This window comes from Epinephelus fuscoguttatus, linkage group LG1, assembly GCF_011397635.1.
Source record: "Epinephelus fuscoguttatus linkage group LG1, E.fuscoguttatus.final_Chr_v1".
Classification (NCBI taxonomy): Eukaryota; Metazoa; Chordata; class Actinopteri; order Perciformes; family Serranidae; genus Epinephelus; species Epinephelus fuscoguttatus.
In genome coordinates this window covers 9712850-9733889 of record NC_064752.1, presented here as the reverse complement: position 1 = coordinate 9733889, position 21040 = coordinate 9712850, and the positions used below count along the sequence as shown (strand labels likewise).

Below are 21040 nucleotides of genomic sequence, written 5' to 3'. Positions count from 1 at the left end.
ATTTCTCTGCCGTAGAGCTCAACCACACATCAGTGAGCAGCACACACACCTGCTGCTGGAAATACTCACAAAAGCAACCAATGTGTATTAATCCACTGCTAAAACTAGTCCCCAAAAAACATCCTCTTATTGGAATATGACACTTTCACTTTACTTTTTATATACTTTTATTTACTGTTTTACTACTAGCATAAATCTGTGTATTTCAACCTGAGACCCCAACTTTTGTTCAGTATGCATTTTTAATTTCTCCTCACTATTTGGGATCAGTAGGACCTGATAAGTATAAAAAACAAAACACTGTCAACAATAATAAAGTCCCAGTGTCCCCAAACGAGTACTTCCTAATTAACAGCGTCTCAGCTTGTTGCTCAAATTTGTTGTCATATCAAACTACAAACATTATTAATCATAAATAAACAAGTTTCAACCATGAAATGTGATCAGGTTTTGGACCTTGTCCATTTTTGTGTTGGGATCAGCTGCAGACTGACTTGGCAGAGAGCCATTTTGTTATTTAATGGATTAGTTTATTGTGCTCTCACTACCATTAGATGGTGAAAATCAGAAACAAAATGAGCATCAGATGGATTGTATTCATAATAAATACGCTACAATAATAGAAGTAAGCAGCGCCAATTAATCAGTCAGTGAGAATGTGTATGTGTGGGGGCATGAGCACATACAGCGAGCAGCAGCAGCAGCCCACTAACACTAATACTAGCACACCGTGAGAACTGAAACAGAGGGCTCATTGGGGATGGAGCAGCAGCAAGTGAACATGGCATTCATCTGCAGTCATTTTGACTTGACTTGACTTCACTACAAGCCAACTGGCAGTTCAAACAAGTGACGTGCTTCATGTTCTAAAACCAGCCGACAGCGATTTAACCAGCAGAGTTGTAGGTGACACCACCAGCCAGCTTGAGTCGAGCTCAGACTGGCCAGCTCACACCGCTGCAACTTTTCTCTGCAACGTTGTAAAATGATTTTGTCTCCTTGTGAATCTTTGGTCTGAATTGAGCTTTAAGGCAGCAGGGCACTGACAGACTAGGGAAGTCAAAAAATTGAGAGATGGACCATCACATTGTTGGTTTTGGTCTTTTCATGGGATCTGTTATCAGTAAGAAAAATTAGGAATCTCAGCAGACTCACACTTTAAAATATAAAATCAAACATCAGAGTTTCCCGTCCTGCATTCAGCTAACTTAGGACACAACAGAGTGAATAAGACACACTGTTACAGCAGAGACAGATACCTGCCTGATAACCAGGTAATCACATGATGAGAGAAGAGGTGAAGAGACAGACAGACAGGTCAAGTCAATCAATTAGTCTTTATAATCACACATGCACATTTTAGATGAAACTCGAGGGCAGAAATTCAGTTAATGATACAGATGCTGTTATTGTTCTGAGCAGCCTGAGACCACGCAACACAGCAAAGTCTCATCACAAGGGGGTGCTGTAATGTCTGTCCAATACTTTCCCAGACAGAAAGACAGACAGATGAGAAGACAGACTGACTGACAGACATACAGACAGACAGTGAGGCCTACCTGTGGTGGATGGGGGGGTGGGGGAGGAGGGGCATGTGGGAGGGGAGCTGGCGCCAGAACCTGAGGATAGACAGAATAACAGAGACATTAGTCACCATCACCGACTATATTAACAGGCTGATAACAAGCTACCTAAAACCATGGCCTGTGTATCTCTTTACTCAGCTAACTAACCATCCCATTGGCCAAAAAGGTGTCTAACAACCAGTCAAAAAAACTAACTAATTATGGAGTAACTATTTAGTTTTGAAGAAACTACCTACCTGGTCAATTAGCTAAAATCAGGGTAGGAAATTAGCACCAGACAAATGCCAGTAAATATGAAAGTGTCTGCTAGATTTTTTTTCACTCACCAGCCAATAAGACAATGGTTATCTATTGACTGGCTGGTAGATTTTGGAAACAACCAGCCACGATGGCAAGTGGACCAAAAAAGTTAATTTCCAACCCTGGCTAAAATGCTAACCCGTTTATTTATAAATAAATAAGTGAATAATACACTAAGTACTCAGCTAACCAAAACAAACCGACCAGGCTAACTAATTAGCTTTAGCTAATTTGTAAGGACAGAAGACTAGCTAGCTGGCTAACTCACTAACTAAATGACAAGGTTAACCCTGCATTCATGTGATGTTCGAATAATCGAAAAAATGAGTTCCTGACTTTTAAAATTCATGTGAACAAACCCCTCAAGTCAGAACAACTAGGATAGGCTGACCAAACATCCTCTTTTGCCCGGACATGTCCACTTTTCACGTCCCGTCCGGGGCGTCCGGGGGGTTTTTATAAACTGATGATAATGTCCGGTTTTCCGTGTGTTTGTGTGTGTGTGTTAGAGTGCGGCACGGCCGCATATTTCTGTCCGAACCCGAACCGAGCCCGACATTATTTAATGACCAAAGCACTGAGTTTATGTCACACAGTTGTTACGGTTACAGGCCGGGCGTGCTCAGCAGAGAGTGAGACCTCCGTGTTTGAGATGGGAGCGGGAGGCGGGAGGTCTGACGCTTCTAGCGAGAGGAGAGGGAGAAATAAAACAAAATAAGATAAAATAGGAAAAACCTGTCTCCCTCTTTTATTTTATTTTCAGCTTTTAATCAAGGCGGAGGCGGGCAGCTGGAGGTCCGAGACTTCCAGCAAGGGAGAGGTAGAAACAAACAGCCAATGTGTGTGTGTGTGTGTGTGTGTGTGTGTGTGTTATGTTCAGGTGTTGTCACGTAAATAACAGTGCCCACGCAATAAACAGGACAGACAATAGAATTTTATGTATTTTTACACTACATTTTCACTGAAAGCTGACCGAATCCGACCCGAGCCCTAATACAATTTATAGCTACATTTTTGACCAAACCCGGCCGACCCGTCGGGTACCGTCGGGCTCGGATCGCCACACTCTAGTGTGTGTATGTGTCCCCTATTGGGGCTTATCTGAATTTCTGTTTTTGAGAGACATTATTTTGTAATATAACTGAATTTTCTATCCATACATATAAATTTTAAATATAATTATAAGGCATCTTTGAGTAAGCTGCGAGTATCATTTAAGTAGGCTATGTCGTGGCCGGCCGAGTGTCCTCTCTATGGTCACCCTAAACTAGGAAAGTCTCTGGAAATGTTGGTACATGAGTGGCAGAGTTGGCATATACGCAGAAATATGGCAATTATAAGTAAATGTTCGGTCGATGGTTTAATTCACATATTGCATGTCTATTTTTTGCTCACGTGTAATTTGTAATATGGTGTTAGGCTGTCACCGTTTTTTGTTTTCCACAACTGCAACACTGTTTGAACTTAGAAACTGTCATTCGACGAAATAACTTTGGTTCTAACCTTCAGTAACACTTGCAACTGTTTTAACTATAGTGATGCCATTTCTGTGTGTGTGTGTGTGTGTGTGTGTGTGTGTGTGTGTGTGTGTGTGTGTGTGAGAGAGATTGTTGTCCAGAGTTGATAAAATGTGTTATCTAAATGTGAATGTGATAACATGTTGTACTGAGGTCAAATGAGATCATGATCTCACATTCTTAATCTGACATCCTGTTTAAATGCATAATAAAGAAAGAGGAGAAGAACATAGAGTGACCCAGGTTAGTTAGAGAAGTTATTTATCAGAATAGGTCAGGTAAAGCAACTGATGAAATAGGACCATCCCAGAACACATGAATGCAACATCTGTACTGGTCGAGGGCAGTAAGAGCAGTGACCTACCAGAGTTATTGTTGTTTCTTACAGAGACGTCTTCTTCATTCTCATAAGCCGACTGCCTGGACTTCTGCAAACACAAAAACGTCTCCATTATAACTCCACTGTAGCGAACATTACACAAAATGAACCTCTTGTTGTTTATTTGTAGAATTGAAATCCACCTGCCCTTAAAAGCTACCCTCCGTTGAACTAACACCAAACAGACATGTGCATAAAAACATTTAATCTCAGTCTTTCTGAACAGTTGAAGCTATTCCTGTGGGTTTCTAAACAAACACAAAACAACAACATATTCCACCAGTTGTAGCCACAGAGGCACTGTTCATGTAGATGTTCAGATCTCATTAGGGTTCTTTGTACTGTTGCGTGTGAGACTCTGTCGCCTACCTTCCTCGCCAGAATCTTCCTCCTCTTCCTCTCCTCCTCTGAGCCGTGGTGAGACTGAGCTCTGGTCAGCCTCCTGTGCTGGTGGAGCTTCACACAAACATTAATACACATTATTAATAATAATAATAAGGTTGTGGAGAAGTTTGAGAGTGATGATGAGGAGTTTTAAGTGAATATTCTGGGGGATAGGGAGCCAGTGAAGGTTATGCAGGAGGGGGGTGATGTGTTCACGGGAGCGGGAGTGTGTGAGAAGTTGAGCAGCTGAGTTCTGGATATACTGTAGTTTCTTGAGTGTTATGGCTGACAAACCGCAGAGGAGACTGTCTCAGTCTAGAAGTGATGAATACGTGGATGAGAGTCTGTGCAGCTGAAAAGGAGAGTGATGGACGGAGGCAGGCGAAGTTCCTGAAGTAGAACAAGGCTGTTTTGGCGATGTGTATGATGTGTTGGTCAAAGGAGAGGGTTTGATCAAAGATGACACTAAGGTTATGGATATGGGGGGAGGAGAGCACGGTGGCACCGTTGATGGAGAGGGAGAAGTTATGGGTGGATTTGATAAGAGATTTGGGGCTGATGATGATGACATCATCCTCCTTATAAACAGAAAACATCATATTCAGCGGCAAGCTGCATTATTTGACCTTTTCATAAGCCCTGCATTGAAAAGTGCTTGTGTCACCGCTAAAGACTAGAGTCAAGATGCTTTCATTCCAGGACGTGTCACCCAGAAAAGTCAGCAGATAAAATATCACTGAATGTAATATGCAATTTAAAAACAAATAGAAAAGGAGATTCCTGCACACTGCTTTTGATTCTAGGACGTGTTAAATCAGTACATAGTTTGACGTTTCATCAGATAGTAGAAGATATGAATGTGGCTTTTGAGAGTCAAACTGCATTCACTTCGTATGTCTCGAGGTAAAGTTTGTGGTTTCACTGCTGTCTGATACTGGAGTCAGTTTACTGAGTTTCTGTGTTTTCAACCTGAAAAGGTTGTGGGAAATCATGTTGCAAGGTTTTTCCACAGTCTTTAATGTTGCAAGAGCCAGAATAAATTCCTTTCCACAGCAAGTACTGTGTCCACCTTATCTGGAGAGTCACTGATTTGAAATATGGAGACTTAGAGGAACTTTGTTGATGGAGCCTTGAAGAGGGGTTACGACCTCCCAAATGTCTCCAGTGGAGCTGCTCGGTGATATAAATCAAAAATGTTTAATGAGACATTTAGTGACCTACCACTCTCTGCTCCTCCTGCAGCCTCTTCTCCAGACTCTCCTTCGCCGTCTTCAGTGCCTCTTTTAGCCTGCTGGGAACCTGCGGGAGCAAAGGGAGATTTAGATATTTACTTCATGTTTAGTTTTTTCTATTAGAGTTAATATTCTGAGGCAAATCTTGTGCACGCATGTACAAACTCTGAGAAGTAAAAAATCAAACCAAGCCCCTCACCTTGATCTGGAGTTTTTCTGAATGCTGGAGCAGGACATCACTAAACAGCCTGCAAAACACAAACTGTGACTCATTGGCTACAAAAAGATGATGCTCTGGTTCCCGAGCATGTCCTATTTCATATTCCAGATGCTAATTTGTATTAAAGGGAATCTTTTCTCATGTACATAAACCTGGCAACTGTCTGCTCTTGTATGGATGCATGATACTGACATTTTTTCAACAGTAAACCACTTACATTAGTCTTTTTTTAAACTTACAATCAGCTGATCTGGGTCCCAATCTTTAGTGTTCACTGTAACATGGACAGCTAACAAATTTTCCACAAATACAATGAGTATAAGTTGAGTTTTTGTGTAGAATTAGGACTAAAATGAAGAAAAAAAGGTGCATTTTCAGACTTAGCCGGCTCAGGCCCAATCCCACTTCCCCCCTTGGCCCTGACACTCCTTTTTAAGTTCTACTGTGTTGGGTATTTTTCATTTGATTTTTATTTGAAATTTTAAAAGCACAACAACTCACAGGAGTATCATAACATAAAAAATCCAAGAGGACAGCACTTAAAGGCAAAGTGGTCCTGGTCACAATGCTCTGTGATCTGCAGTAGTCTTAACGTCAACAAGCAACATGGCCGCTACAGATGCCCATAAATATTAAGTTTATCTTTATAATAATAATGGTGCAAAATCTTAGTTTAAAATAGAAGCAAGGGAATATTTATTTTGATTGTTATAAAAAACTTTACGGAAAAATGCTACTGTGTTAACAGACCTGTCAGATGTTTCAGCTGTCGATCCATTACTTTTAGCAATTTTTTTCATTCATAGAATGTCATCCAAATACATCGTCCCCAAAGATGGTTTCAGGTAGATTTTTCACGCTGCTGTTTGTTCGAGTGTTTGTTTTTCATTTAAGTTTGTAGCTCATGATTGGTCTAACAGGTGTATGGGCAGGAAACTTGATATAGCAGAGATTGGTACTGCGCAGACTCTGTCACCAGAGAAACATGGCAGCCACCGTATCAGGGATATTTTAGCTTCACTTCTGTCAGATCGTCCATCTTTATATGCAGCCTTTAAATTTCAACGTTTATTAATTATTTTTAGCTAACTGTTTCAACTGTTTATTCATCACTTTTAGCTGACAACTTACTTATGTATGTGCCGTTTTCAGCTACTGATGTTGTAATGAGTGGTGTCCCATTTACTTGGTTAAGATTTCATACCCTACCTCTGTGGCTGCGTTATGAAGGGCCACTCCTCAGTGGAGGGCACTGCAAAACTAAGCGTAAGGCCAAGGGGGAGAATTGGGACTGGGCCTTAATGTGTGTGTGGTCTTCAAATCAATCAACCTCACTGAAAACAACAGGACACAGACTGACAACAGGTGAACTCACGGTGTCTGCATGAGTGCCGACACTGTTGGCATCCCGCTCTTACAGGCTTCTGTGGACAGGATGGACTGCAGCACTGATACTGAACACACACAAACACACACAACAAGTCAACACAGCACAGTCAGTGGGAATAATACACACACTTTGAGACATTTCAGTAAACCTGATATTTTATTTCCAGAAGTGACGACCCTCCCACTGTCTTTGAGGATGTTCCAAATAAAGACCCATGACAGCATCTGTGTATGTTCACATTAATCTGTGTGTGTGTGTGTGTGTGTGTGTGTGTGTGTGTGTGTGTGAGTGAGTGTGTATTACTATACTGACCTACAGCGGTGTAGGGGACAGCGGGGTATTGATCGACGGGGACGCTGTCTGGCGGTCGGCCGTACGTCATCTCGTACAGTAAATGTCCAAAACAGAACACGTCGATGCTCTCTGTGGTCTGCAGATACACACACACACACACACACACACACACACACACACACACAGTACTTAAACAAACTGACTCATGTACATGTATCATAAACTGTCAATAACAAAGTATGTTAGTACAATTACAGGATGATTTTTCACACATAGAATTTGAAGGATTTTTAAAGATGTTGTTCACAGCAGCAGACTTATTTATTCAAAAATATTTTTACAACTTTTTTTTCTCAGCTTTAGGACAGGCACGTCCGGCCCTGGGGCCAATTGTGTAGACATGCACTAAGTAGAGCCTACACATGCAAAACTGCTGCTCTCATTACTCTGGCTGAAGAAAGCAAATACTATGTGTTAATTCCACACATTCATCTAATCTAGTTATTTAAGATAGCGGACGCAAATAGAACATAAAATAAATAAAAATAAACAAACAAACAAGGAAAGCAAAAGAAAGACAGAGAGCACACAAAAATCACCCCGTATATTCTGGTTTAATTCAGTGCTTGTTTACATACATTGATCTTCCTGAGTTGAGTGAAGGCGGGTCGCAGCGCTGACGGAACTCCCAGCATGCCGTTCTCTACGTCCATCAGTCGACACACACCCTCATCCACAATTACATTGGACGTGTGCAGGTGACCGAAAAACATACCGCCATCATGGAGGAGCTTCAGGCCCTGAACACACACAGACACAAACACTCAGACTTCTGAAGTGACAATAACACCTGGTGGTGGTGTGTGTGGTTTAGATATTTGCATGTGTTTCCTGTGTCTGTGTCTGTGTCTGTGTGTATGTGTGTGTGAGTGTGCATACACACCTCCAGGATCTGACGGCCGTACAGTTTGATGTGCTGCAGTTCGAGACCCTGACTCTTCTTCGGGTTACAGTACTTCTTCAGGTAACTCTCTCTGGGCTTCACCTGGAGGAAACAGTCAGCAGTTGTTATAGGAACTACTTTCTACCCAAAATGAGTGGCAGGATGTAACTAAGTACATTCACTCCAGTACTGTACTTAAGTACAGCTTTGAGGCACTTGTACTTTATTTAATTATTTCCATTTTATGGTACTCTGCACTGTAAACTATTTTGGTGGTGCATGTTGTTATTTTTACTCCACTACATTTATTTGACATTTGTTATGAGGTACTTTGCAGATTCAGATTATTCACACAAACGTTAAATCAACCAAGGAATTATGTGTTATGATGAATTAAGCTACCCAGCAGTGTTTAAACTAATTTAAATGAGCTCCACCCCTACCTGCTGTAACATTTAGTGATTAACACATTAATATTTCTTATCTAATAGTATAATATACATTATTCTAGAATGAACCACTCTGCATAATGCGCACTTTTACTTTTGGTACTTTAAGTATATTTTGATGCTAATACTTTTATATTTTTACTTCAGTAGTGTTTTGAGTGCAGGACTTGTAATGGAGTACTTTTACTCTGTAGTGTTGTCACTTTTACTCATGCAAAAGATCTGAATACTCTTCCACCACTGCTGAAGAAGTAGTTTCAATGAGTTTTGTGGTTCATCCAGACACTGCTTCTGGGAAAATGCACTATTTCAATGGTGCGAGCAGCACAAATTAATTCCGTTCACCTGTAAATGTAAATCTAAGATATGAATATCTCAAAATCTAAACCATCAGCCAACCGGTAAGCACTTCAGTTGAAGCGTGACGCTTCTACGCCACAGACACACAGCGTACCTTACAGATGTGGTCCCTTAGAGAGCCGCTCTCACTGAATGGCCGGATGAGCAGAGCTGAGGACTCACTGGTGCTGGAGAACAACAGCGGACACAGGTATGGAGTCTGCAGGAGGAGGAAGAGAAGGAGGAAGAGTTTAATTATTTACATAATTATAGTAGGTATTAGTCTGTCTTCTATTAATATTTATATTGAAATAAAAACAGTATAAATTAAGAGATTTAAACATGTAATTTCAAAGTATCTTAATCGCAACAAATCCGATGAATTCCAACGAGACCAAAGAGCTGAGAATACAGTAATAGCTCCAGCAGTTGTTTTTTTTTTTTGTGAATCATGACTGGATTTGGCTACTGCATCATTTGGTAATCTGGAACTATGTACATAGAACTAACTACCCGAATGACCATCAAATATCAATCAAAATTTATTTATTTATTTTTTAAAGATATTTTTTATGGGCATTTTTTGCCTTTAATTGATAGGATAGTGAAGTGTGAAGGGGGAGAGAGAGAGAGGGAGAGACATGCAGCAAAGGGCCACAGGCTGGAGTCGAACTCGGGCCGCCTCGTACATGGGGCGCCTGCTCTACCACTAAGCCACCGAAAGCCCTCAAAATTTATTTTTAATCAATTACAGATAATAGCCCGGGGAAAAAACTGTGTATTTAGTTTTGGACAAATCAAGTTGATTTATACAGCACATTTTAAAAACAACTGCAGTTTACTAAAGTGCTGTGCAAATTAAAAGAATAACACACAAATATAAAGCAGTATAATACCGGTAAGAAGAATTACATATGTAAAAAAAGATTATAAAATACTTAAATATTAAAACCACTACAAACAACCAAAGGCCATTGAAAACATGTACGTTTTAGGATTTGTCTTAGCAGCCCCAATTAAGTGGGAGCATTTGACTGAGAGTTAAAGCTTTGTTGCAGCTTCCACAAAGTCATGATCTCTCTTACCCACCAGCCTCGATCAGTTATAAGACCTGAGAATCTAAGAGGTCAGGAGTTGGAATAGGGACAGAGAAGTTGAGCAATATACTGGGGTGCCACTGCCAGCCCATGTGCAGCTTTAAAAACAAATAAAATAACCAGGCAAGACAAAGATGACTGGTCGACACCCAGGTAGAGAGAGTTGCAATAGTCAGGCCTTGAGGAGATTAATGCAGTGGTTACAGTCCTCAAGTCATTGTGAGAGATGATGGACTTTTAGCAATGTTTCTTAGTTGGAAATACAGCTGGAAAGACAAAGCTATGTTCAGCTGTGGCTATCTTACCACCTACAGGTGACATGTTGGCTTTAGCTGTCTCTGTACAGTGGGAGAGTAATGAGTGACTAGGTCAACAGTCCATGGATTAACAAACTAGAGTATTGTGACTGCAGTTTGGATCCTTTCTGTTTCACACACTGTTTTTACCAGATATTATTGCGTTTTATGACATAATAATGTTGCATCATGTTAAAATAGATGACAGACAGTCAGAATCTGATCTCCACGTTTGAACCAATGTGTAGTTACTGTGTTGGCTGTGTAAGGCAGTGATAACTACACATGCAGACACACACACTGTGTACATACAGAAAGGCTGGTTAGCAGCTTCATGGCTGACTGCAGGTCTTTGTCCGACAGGAACTTATCAGGCCCCAGGTCCACCTACAACACCCACAGACCCACACACAGATTATTAATTATTTTGGATTTCAGCGCTTATTCTAATAAATTGAATTTTCTCGTCAGATTTCCTTCTGACAAACTTGAGTTACACAAATGTAATTTAAGTCATGTACTTTTCCTTCAATAAATCAGGTTTAATCCTGTTTAATAAATGAAGTGCATTTCAGGCTCTGATGGAATTCGTTTAAATCTGTTTTCAGTTCGACAAACACAAATAAGAAAAGACCAAGAACACTGCTTTTAGTCAGCTGAACAGAAATGTGATTGAGGTTTTAATCAGAGTGTTTACAGACTTTATTTCTCTGTCCACATCCGTTGCTTCTGATGGAACAATACTTTCACATCTGGCAATTACATCTGATTGAATTTAAATTAACTTGAATCTGTTCTGGAATTTGGGAAAGTACTCAGTGCGGGATACGTTCCTGGAAGCAATTGAATACTGTCAGAGAAAAATTTAAGAGGAAACGTTTCTTTCTTTCTTTCTAAATGTCTCTCTCCTCTAAGACAAAGACGAGTAAGAAATTGGAGTTAAACTTTTCCATGTGTTGTTGTTTGTGTTGTTTTCTGAACTTAGTCACTCCTGCATAAAATAACTTCCTGCTGCTGACATGTGAAATGCACTCCAAGTTTTTATCTACAAAATACTTCATTTTACTACATTGATGAATCATTAACTTAATGAGGACTTTAAAACTTCAGTTAAACTATTCCACAACCAGAAACGATGGATTATATATGGATGGACAATTATAAAGCAGCAGCCAACAATGTAAGACGACATTAAAAAAAAAATTAAATTTAAAAAAAAAAAAAAAAAAAAAAGACTAAATCACAGTGCACGAGTTAAAGAGGCTGATGGGATCACATTTAACTGGAATTGTAGCTTGTGTAACTTCATGTGACAAAGAAATGATTGATTGACTGACTGACTGGTTTATTGATTTAATCAGATAGGAGATGGGACTTTACATTCCTTCAGAAACAAGGCAGCACATTTTGGTTCAAAATACAATAAAAGATTAGCAATATTAACAAAATTGATTACAACTTACACATGCACAGAATGCATGTTTGGAACATCATGGACATTTTGACCATAACTTAGATCAGTGCTTCCCAACTGGTCCAGCCACAGGGTCCAGATTTCTCCTTAGTAGTTAGATCAAGGTCCCACAGTTTAATATATTCAGCATCATAACTGCGTTTGGCCATGTCGTTGAGCTAATTTATCGTCTCTGTCAAGTAGCTGTTTGTTAGTCACTCACTCTACAGCAGGAAACGGCACTTCAGAATAAAAGCTCTGTGCTGGAAATTCTCTGGACTTAAAAATAAAGTATTTTTTTACAAACTTGACATGTCTGTGAGTCACTTGTGGTCCGTTCAGAATCGTCCCGCAACCCACTTCTGGACCACGACCCACCAGTTGGGAACCACTGACTTAGATGATCTTAAAACACTATTTAAAGTCCAAGATCAAAAAGTCTTACATTGCACACTTGCCGTACATTTCTGACTTTATATACGAGTAATTTAATATATATTTGTTTTGAAAACTGCACTCCTCGTGAATATTTTTCTCAACCTGCTGTTTTTATTTGATCTCTGATATTTGAAGCCAACAAGCAGAACTAAGTGGCACATGTTTTGCCTTTCCACTGTACTCACCCAGCTCAGCAGATACCTCTCTTTGGGCTGCTCTTTGTTTTTGATTAAGAAGTATTTCTTCCTGATCCTCCAGCCTGAAAAACAAACAGCATGTCACTTCATTTGTAACTCCACCAATAAGAATTAAACATTAATTCTTACTGGAAGCATGTAACATCTATCTAAATATACAGCATTATTTTGCCACAAAGCAACACGATGTACCTTTTGAGTGAAGAAGAAATACTTCCTCTCACAAGTAATAAAACAATCTGTTGCTAAGTTCAATACATTCAATGGTTTTGCAGCTACAGCCTTAGTTGGACAGTTATGACCAATCATTTATGGTAACGGACCGTATACCAGACATAACTGACTCGGTTTTGCTGACTTTACAACTCTTGTCCACTTGTGTTGCTGTACATAACTTAGCATTGGAGCTAAATGCTAAACAGTAACTAGTTTAAGCTGAATTTTAGTATTTGGCATTATTTCTTACTTTAAAATTAAAGGTTTACTTTTTGTTTACTGTGACTCTATCAGGTTATTTCAACTCTTATTTTCTTTCCTTTATTTTCTTTCTTCAGATAATCGCGTTGGCTCTGTGATGATAAATAACAACAGCACACAGGTTTCACACCAACACACCGTTTCCATGTTCATCTTCAATGGAGATTTGATAACAGTGGTCATCAATCACTTCATTGTGTTTAAATGCCTTCAAATCATTCGATTATTAATCAGTACTCAGGCTGAGATCACATTAAGAGTGAGTGAAACAGTCATCAGTCATTTAAAACGACTCCTCTCCTGTAAAGAGAACAATTGGGTTTCTTTTAAATGTGTAACCTGACTGCAAACTGTGTGTTTGAAAAGAGACTATTACAGATGTTGGCATAATAAATACGTGATGAATATAACGAGTAGAGGCGAAACAATCAGGCCGTTAAAAAAGAAAAATATTTTATTTTGATGATTAATCATTCCCTGATTCCAGCTTTTTTTCTTTACTTTGGGGGTTTTGAACTGCTGGTTGGACAAAACAAATACTTTGATGAAATCATTTTGGGCTTTAGGAAAATGTGACAGGCATTTTTCGGTATTTTCAACAAGTTCATGGACCACTCGATCAATCGAGAAGATTGCTGGCAGATTAATATATAACATAAATAATCCTTAGTTGCAGCCCTATTAATGAGCATACAGAATGAATACAACAAAGCAGAAGAAATTATCAACATGTTCACATTATTGCTAATGGTTAGCATTAGCACTGCATTCAGTTCTCATGTTAAAAAATCTGCAGTTTTCAGTCAGGTTCAGAGTCTTACCGATGTCTTTGAGAGGCTCCAGGACCTCCCACTTCAGGTCCGACCTGAAGAACATGGAGACCTGCTGCAGAGCGATCTCTATAACACACACACACACAGAAAAAAAAAGAGAAAGACACTTAGCTTAAAAAGCAAGAAAATAATATCTATTTTCTTTTTTGGCCTACTGAGGTCCATGTTGACTATGGGTGGGGTATCGTGACTGAAGTATTGCGATAATATCGTACTGGGCCTATGGTGATTCCCACCCCTAATGTTGACCGAGCATTTACGTCCATGTTAGCCCAACAAAATCTCTTAATATAAAGCTATCATGGTCATCATGTGATGTCTGTTGGGGTGTCCCTTTTGAAACGACCACTATGGGACACGATAGTCAGATATTTTCAGATACAACACATATCATAGGAGATCTTTACAATATTCTGAGCATTAATATAGCATTAATATGCTGTGTAAAGATATAGTGGAGTAATGGCATCCTGAGCACAGAAGGAATTCACTCTCCCTCTGTGTGTGTTGTAATCTGAGCTTCTCTGTTAGTAAATGTGGTAGACGGTCTGGCTGCACATGCATGTTTGTGCAGGTGAGCCCATGCTTGTGTCCCACTGCCTAGCTAATCACCATTACTCTGCACTGTGTTTTTACGGCTGTCACCCCTGATATCTGGATGGGTCATCCCTGAAGTGTAGCATTCCTTCTCCATTTCCCTCTGGGGTCAAACAGTCAGCTCTGTTGCCACTGATAGCGAGGTTAGCACTGTTAGCTGCCAGCCGGCAGTTCAGCCACCAACAGGTTGAGAGCCGTAACAATGTGGAGGTGGCTTAAGACAACCTTTGAATCATGGATAGGTTCTAAATATCATTTAGAGCTCCTTTAAACTATTGTTTTTATTCTTAATGTATTTATTCATGGATCAACAAAACAGACTCAATCAAACAGACAATACTTCTAGAACGGTCCCTTTAAACACTTCTGGTGAATCAATAACAGTGAATTAACAGTTCTTATAAACTAATCATATCTTTTGCATGTAATCTGAATCTGAAAACAGTAACAATGGTTAAATTCAGGTGAATGTAGTTGGGCAAATTGAGCAATAATATCCGTAGTGAGGAAGTATGAAGTACCTAAAAATTATATACAAGTACAGTATTTGATGTTAATTTCCACCTTTGAAGAACAACTGTATAGAGTCTCTCAGTGGAGAAGAGGGAACACACCTGTGTAGTTGGCAGAGTAGTTGTTGGGGTCCAGGAACTTCTTGACAGTCAGGGAGCTGGAAATCAGGGGATGCTGGGTAATAGAGTCCAGATAGGCTTGCAATCCTCTCTGCCTCTCTGCTATAAACTCCCTGTCCATGTTTCCTATTAGCTTCTTTGGAGGAAGAGGGAGGCTGATGCCACATACCTGGAGAGAGACAAAGACGGAGATCGTTTTGATCACCAGTGAATGTATATTATTTACCCCCTGTTGTCATTTTCTGTGTTTCAGCAATGTCTTTACAAACAGGGAGACAGACTAACAACAGGTTTCCGACAGTTCTGCTGTATGTTGACTGAAGATCAGGAGCTGACGGGAGGTCGGGGTCAGTGGGAGACCCCAAGAAGGAAATGAGCCGGCAAAACCTCAGCAGAAAAACTGCTAGCTTCCTGTTATCCAGGAATGATGTGACCTGGACATAAGACGAGTCACAACCAGGACGATCCGCTCCAGGCTGCTACAATGCAGTTTCACTGATTATAGATTTACTAGAGATCTATACGGCACAATGTGACACTGAGAGGATCCGAACTCATTATACTCATCAATTCGGAAAACAACATGTACAATGCAATAATATACTTTAAAATCTTAAAGGTCCAGTGTGTAGAATTTAAGGGGATATAATGGCGGAAATGGACTATTATATAATGAGTATGTTTTCTTTAATGTATAATCACCTGAAAAAAAGAATATTTGTGTTTTGATTACCTTAAAATTAATTGTTTATCTACATAGGGAGACATAAGGAAACACTGATTTGTAACATGAACCTACTTTATTCAGTGTTTTTACCAGCTTTAATCACCAGGTCCATTTGTTTCGGAGAGGAACAGACGTCTGGAGATAATTCAGCTCCTGGTAAAAACCTCCTGAACAACGAAGTAATTCTGGCTGCCAGTGCAGTCAATGATTTTCACATGATAAGACATCTTTAAACGAGTCAGGATGTCCAGCCACCGCAAGTCTATAAACAAGATAAAATAACTTCAAATAAGATTAGTGCTATTCTTGTTCTGGATAACAAAACTTCACACAGGAAATACTTGTTACTGTTGGAGCCTTGAGCCTACAATCTTAAAGTTGGTAGACGTGTGTGCAAACCATTGAGCCACCATGCTAACGGTCTACTGACTAAAACTAAGATTTCACAGCATCCAAAGGCATCCAATAACTGTTGAGAAATTTCATTCTGAACGAAAGTTGTGTTCCGACCAGCCGACTTTATCATCCTAGAGCCATGTTGCAAGTATGTCTAAAAATCACTCACAACATGAGCTTAATCTTGTCAGTAGGAGCGGTGCAGACAGCAGCTTTTTTTGAGATACTGGAGGTGATGCAGCGTTTTCAGACTGTGCAGTACAACCTTAAAATCCATAACCAGCACAGGGACAATCATCAAACTGCCCTCTTACTGCAGCAGCCGAGGCTTGTGGGAAATCGATGACACAACATGTCCAGCATGTCGTAACAAACGGCCACTGAGCATTCCCAGACAGGAAGGAGGTTGGCTAAGAAGAAGTTGGTGTGTGGCATTAGGGGTTTGTATGTGTAAACATGGACGACAAGACTTCTCGACACACATTGTAAGATACCAGGTTGCTCTTTTATGTAGCAGCAAATTATCTGTAATTCAACTAAACTTAACTGCTGCCCATTTTCCAAAGCAGACCATCAGTTTGTAGGCAGGTGAGTTGTGTCTACCACGTTCAGGAGAAGAGTTTTTAAAAATGTCACACCCCATGGACAGTAGTCACATGTGTCGTCTTTATCAAACCCACTCTGCTCTGTATTTCAAGTTGAAAGGTGTCTGTAAAAAGTTTGTAGTTTCAGCCTTAAACAGCAGAGCAGCAAACTGAATTCATGTCAGAATCCCAAAACCTCCATATACTCTTCTCTGCTGTCCATCTGTGAGAGCAGTATGTTTTAAACACTGAAAGTCATGACACTCACCATCAGGCTGCTGTTGAGAACATCAAAGTCACTGTAGCGCCGAATCACCTGCAACACACACACACACACACACACACACACACACACACCTATCAGTTATAGACAAAATGGCTGTGACTACGCAGTTCGTCTCCATATTCGTCTGATGATCTGACACAGACATTTTCATCAGTACCAGACAAACTGACTGGACTTGCAGAGGTGTAAATTCTAACTGGTAATTGGTGCGTTTACCTGCCAGCTATTCTCTGAGGACACGCCCCTCTGGACTCGGATGATGTACTCCTGAAAAACAGCCATCAAAACACTTCATTAGCTACTTTTTTGCCTTTAATAGACAGGGCAGTATTTAAGTGATTAAGGGGGGGGGGACTCAGCAAAGGGCTGCAGGCTAGTATCAAACCCATGGCCACTGCAGCAAGGACACTGACTTTGTACTTGGGACACCAGCTCTACCCACAGAGATCCTGGGCGCCACATTTGCTGCTTTTTAAAATAAATATAATGTACAATGGTAAGAAATGTAAATGGTTGAAACAATGAGACGACACTGGGTAAGAAAACTGCTACAGGTATACCATGCTTTGTTCCGGAGAACATCTCATAGGTGAGGTCAGGACTTTATAAGAAGGTATTTCAGTGACTTTTTAGCATTACAAAATTTCTAAACAAGCCACAGAGGGGCGAACAGGTGAACTTGTTCCAGACTCGTATTCTGTGCTAACAATAAACCAATGTCCAGTGCCCTTTATCGCTTTGAATTTGGCGATCCATTTATTCTCAATACAACATACACATGCTCACTATAATACAAAAGGGCAACAGCATTGTCCAGATGTAATCATTATTCCATTCAGCAAATTCAGTCTTTCATGCCGATACTTCATGCTTACACTACATGCTTCCATAACACAGTCAAAAACAGTTCACTTCCCGTTTCACACACCTGATTTCCACTACCTGGAGCTCACCTACATGCACTTCGCACATCAATTCTCCACACTGTGTTCAGTTCATAACTGCATGTGTGTATTTAAATCTAACTTGTGTTTGAATACAGATAAACAAACAAAAATTAAATTGTAGCTCCAACTGGTAGCAACCAGGTGCCTGCCCATAAGCAGCAGGCATCCAAGGAAACTACTAAAATCATGGACACAGCACCAAAAAACACAAATACAGGTTATGACAGTGAATCAGGGGGTTGGCTTTCACTTTCACCTCACTGGCAACATTGACCAAACAGTGACCGACAATTCCTGCATGGTATACATTTAAATAAGGGTAGAACTAAAAATAAAATTGGAAATGATCCTTTAAGAATCAAACAGCCGTCACTGTGTGTCCAACAGTCAGCCAGCTGTTAACATTTTTAGAATACAGTCAAAATATTTTAAGACAGTGGTTCCCAACTGGTCCAGCTCCAGGGTCCAGATTTCTCCTTAGTCATTAGTTAAAGGTCCACAGATTTTAATACATTAAGCGTCATACTTGCGTTTGACCATGTCGTTGAGCTAGTTTGCTGTCTCTGTCAAGTAGCTGTCCGTTATTTACTCACTCTACAACGGGAGACGGCACTTCAAAATAAAAGCTCTGTGGCGAAATTCACTGTACTTAAAAATAAAGTGTGTTTTTTACAAACTTGTTATGTTCGCAAGTCACTTGCAGACCCGCGACCCATTTTTGGACCATGACCCACCAGTTGGGAACCACTGTTGTGAGACATTATTGAGGTATTTCATGATGAAAAAATAAAGCTGTATTGTTATCAAAATAAAGGGGTGATTTTGAGGAAACAAAAGCCCCAAAATAGTACAAGTAAACTAGTATTTTTAAGATTAAAAAATTGTTAATGTTAATTGTTAATGTGTAGGTAAAGGGCCATAATTATATGCAAATAAATTCACAGTTTAATGAGGAAAAAAATTACGCACACTGTCATAATGTTACCCAAAATAGCACATAAAGCCACATAAAGTCATAATTTCAAAATAAAAGTTACAATGCTGCAGGTGTAAGTTGTAAATTAAATGTAGTTTTATGAGAAAAAGGTCATATTATTAGATAATAATTAGATAAATTTAAAAAAAATAATAAACTTGTAATATTACAAGACAGAGTCATGATTTGACAATAAAATGTTTTAACATTATTAGATCAAGATCATGATTCTAAAAGAAAGTCATATGTTTTCATTGATAAAGTCAGAGCCAGAGGAAAGGCTGTGTTTAAACTTCAAACAGGTTTTTATTTCAGGTTTGTTCAGTTTCTGTTTCATTTCTTACTAAATGGTTCAGATAACGCTGCTCAGTGGAAAATCTGATCATATCACCATGTTTGCACATATTCTCTGCACTGAAGCCGCTGACTAAAATGTTTTCATGACCGACAAAAACAAAGAACAAAATTCTGAAAACAAGTAAGCATGGCACAAACATGGAATTTCCCTTTAATCTCATCCTCTCAGTCTAATTCCCGCCGACAAACTCTGGTTTCTGCTGTAATCTCGCATTCCCTCATGTGAGCTGAGCAGCTTCACAAACAGCCAGGATGTAAATAACTGAAGAGCTGACATCACTTCCTGTCCAGCTTTTCAGATCTTTAGAAAACGTTTGATCCCATTTTTATTGTGTCAGTTTTATTTGTATGTGCAGCTGCGACAGAGAGAGTAATCTGTTATCTTATTTTAGTGGTGACATTACTGCTTCCTGTTGTGTTCGAAGTGCTTGGTGCAAAGACTGATTCATTTTATATTTTTTTTAAGGAAATATGGTAAAAGGAGCAGCTGCTGTAACACAATACAATCTGTCATTGAAGAATTCTTTCATCAGTCTTTCTGGAAATGTCAAAAGACTAAAACTTCCATTAAGTTTTTTCCAGTGAAGCAGTGTGTGTATTATATGTCATCTATTATTCATGATACCCACCCTTTCTTCTGATGTCTTGTCAAAAGAGTCTTCATTATTCACTCTTTTTATATTGCCTTGTGTTTCTTTGAACTGCCTCACTGTTGAAAGGTGTGGTACAAATAAACCTCCCTTCTGTCCATTCTCATGACTCTCCACTCGACTGGAGTCTGTAAAGCTGCTGACCTTTAATCTGCAACAGGACTCGGCTTGAGGAAAAAGAAATATAAATCAACTGCAACACAGCAATACACTGGATTGGTATCGTCATCAGAACTGACACTTATTAGGGAGATCAGGTGGTCCATATTGAAAACAGTTTTCTCAGTCAATGCCTGAGTCAATATAACTTAGTGATTCTGCTACGCTCATTCAGTCACGGCATGCTGCAGACTCAGTTTTTAGTGACACTGCAATCTCTGGTTACCTCATGTTACTTAACATGGAAATGATCACAATGAGCTCCACACACTGAGCTGTACAGATTTAAAGCCTGGTAAAATGAGAGTGCTGGCATCAGCAACAACTCTGAGTTTAAGGTTAGGGATCCCTACTAAAACAAACAATATTAGATCTCTTTTTGTCATCCATATAGAGGGATGGAGTGGACCGCACAACATATACAGCTCAACCCAACTCAAATTCATTTATAAAGCACATTTAAAAACAACTCACACTGACCAAAGTGCTGTACAAAAGGAATAAAAAGTTAAAACACATACATGATAGGCAGCATAACTGTCAGGAACACAGTTCACACATTTAGAGACACAACACACACAGGCAGGCATGCCTCAGGGAAAACCACATGAAGGGGACTCAAACGCTAATGAATAAAAGTATGTTATGAGCCTGGACTTAAACAAAGGTTATTATTTAATCTGTGTTTTCTGTTAAATATGTTATTACAAACTCTCAGAGTAACATTGAATTGGGTTTTCCGTCCTTGGAATACAAAATGTAGGTTCAACATAAGTATTAATTTTGCCACTGACTGTATCAGCACTGCATTACGTTTAATTCATTTCATTACTTGCAGATGAACTTGACTTTCCTTACTTCAGGTCACTGATTTGTGATTGGTGACTAGAAACTACTAGTCCTTT

The 21040-nt window shown here is 39.6% G+C and overlaps 1 protein-coding gene across 2 annotated transcripts in view; it reads right to left on the bottom strand.

Annotated features, from left to right (window-relative positions):
* pxk (PX domain containing serine/threonine kinase) overlaps window positions 1–21040 on the bottom strand; it is a 38694-nt gene that overhangs the window by 15793 nt on the left and 1861 nt on the right. For both annotated transcript variants that reach the window (XM_049579948.1, XM_049580028.1), the window contains exons 2-17: window positions 17263–17313; window positions 17029–17076; window positions 15036–15222; window positions 13813–13890; window positions 12503–12576; window positions 10739–10813; window positions 9149–9253; window positions 8246–8347; window positions 7941–8102; window positions 7321–7438; window positions 6994–7072; window positions 5598–5646; window positions 5388–5465; window positions 4152–4238; window positions 3768–3831; window positions 1560–1619 (exon numbers count right to left, since the gene is read on the bottom strand). In XM_049579948.1, the coding sequence (XP_049435905.1) occupies window positions 1560–1619; window positions 3768–3831; window positions 4152–4238; window positions 5388–5465; window positions 5598–5646; window positions 6994–7072; window positions 7321–7438; window positions 7941–8102; window positions 8246–8347; window positions 9149–9253; window positions 10739–10813; window positions 12503–12576; window positions 13813–13890; window positions 15036–15222; window positions 17029–17076; window positions 17263–17313 (1417 nt within the window). The remainder of the gene's footprint in view (window positions 1–1559; window positions 1620–3767; window positions 3832–4151; window positions 4239–5387; window positions 5466–5597; window positions 5647–6993; window positions 7073–7320; window positions 7439–7940; window positions 8103–8245; window positions 8348–9148; window positions 9254–10738; window positions 10814–12502; window positions 12577–13812; window positions 13891–15035; window positions 15223–17028; window positions 17077–17262; window positions 17314–21040) is intronic.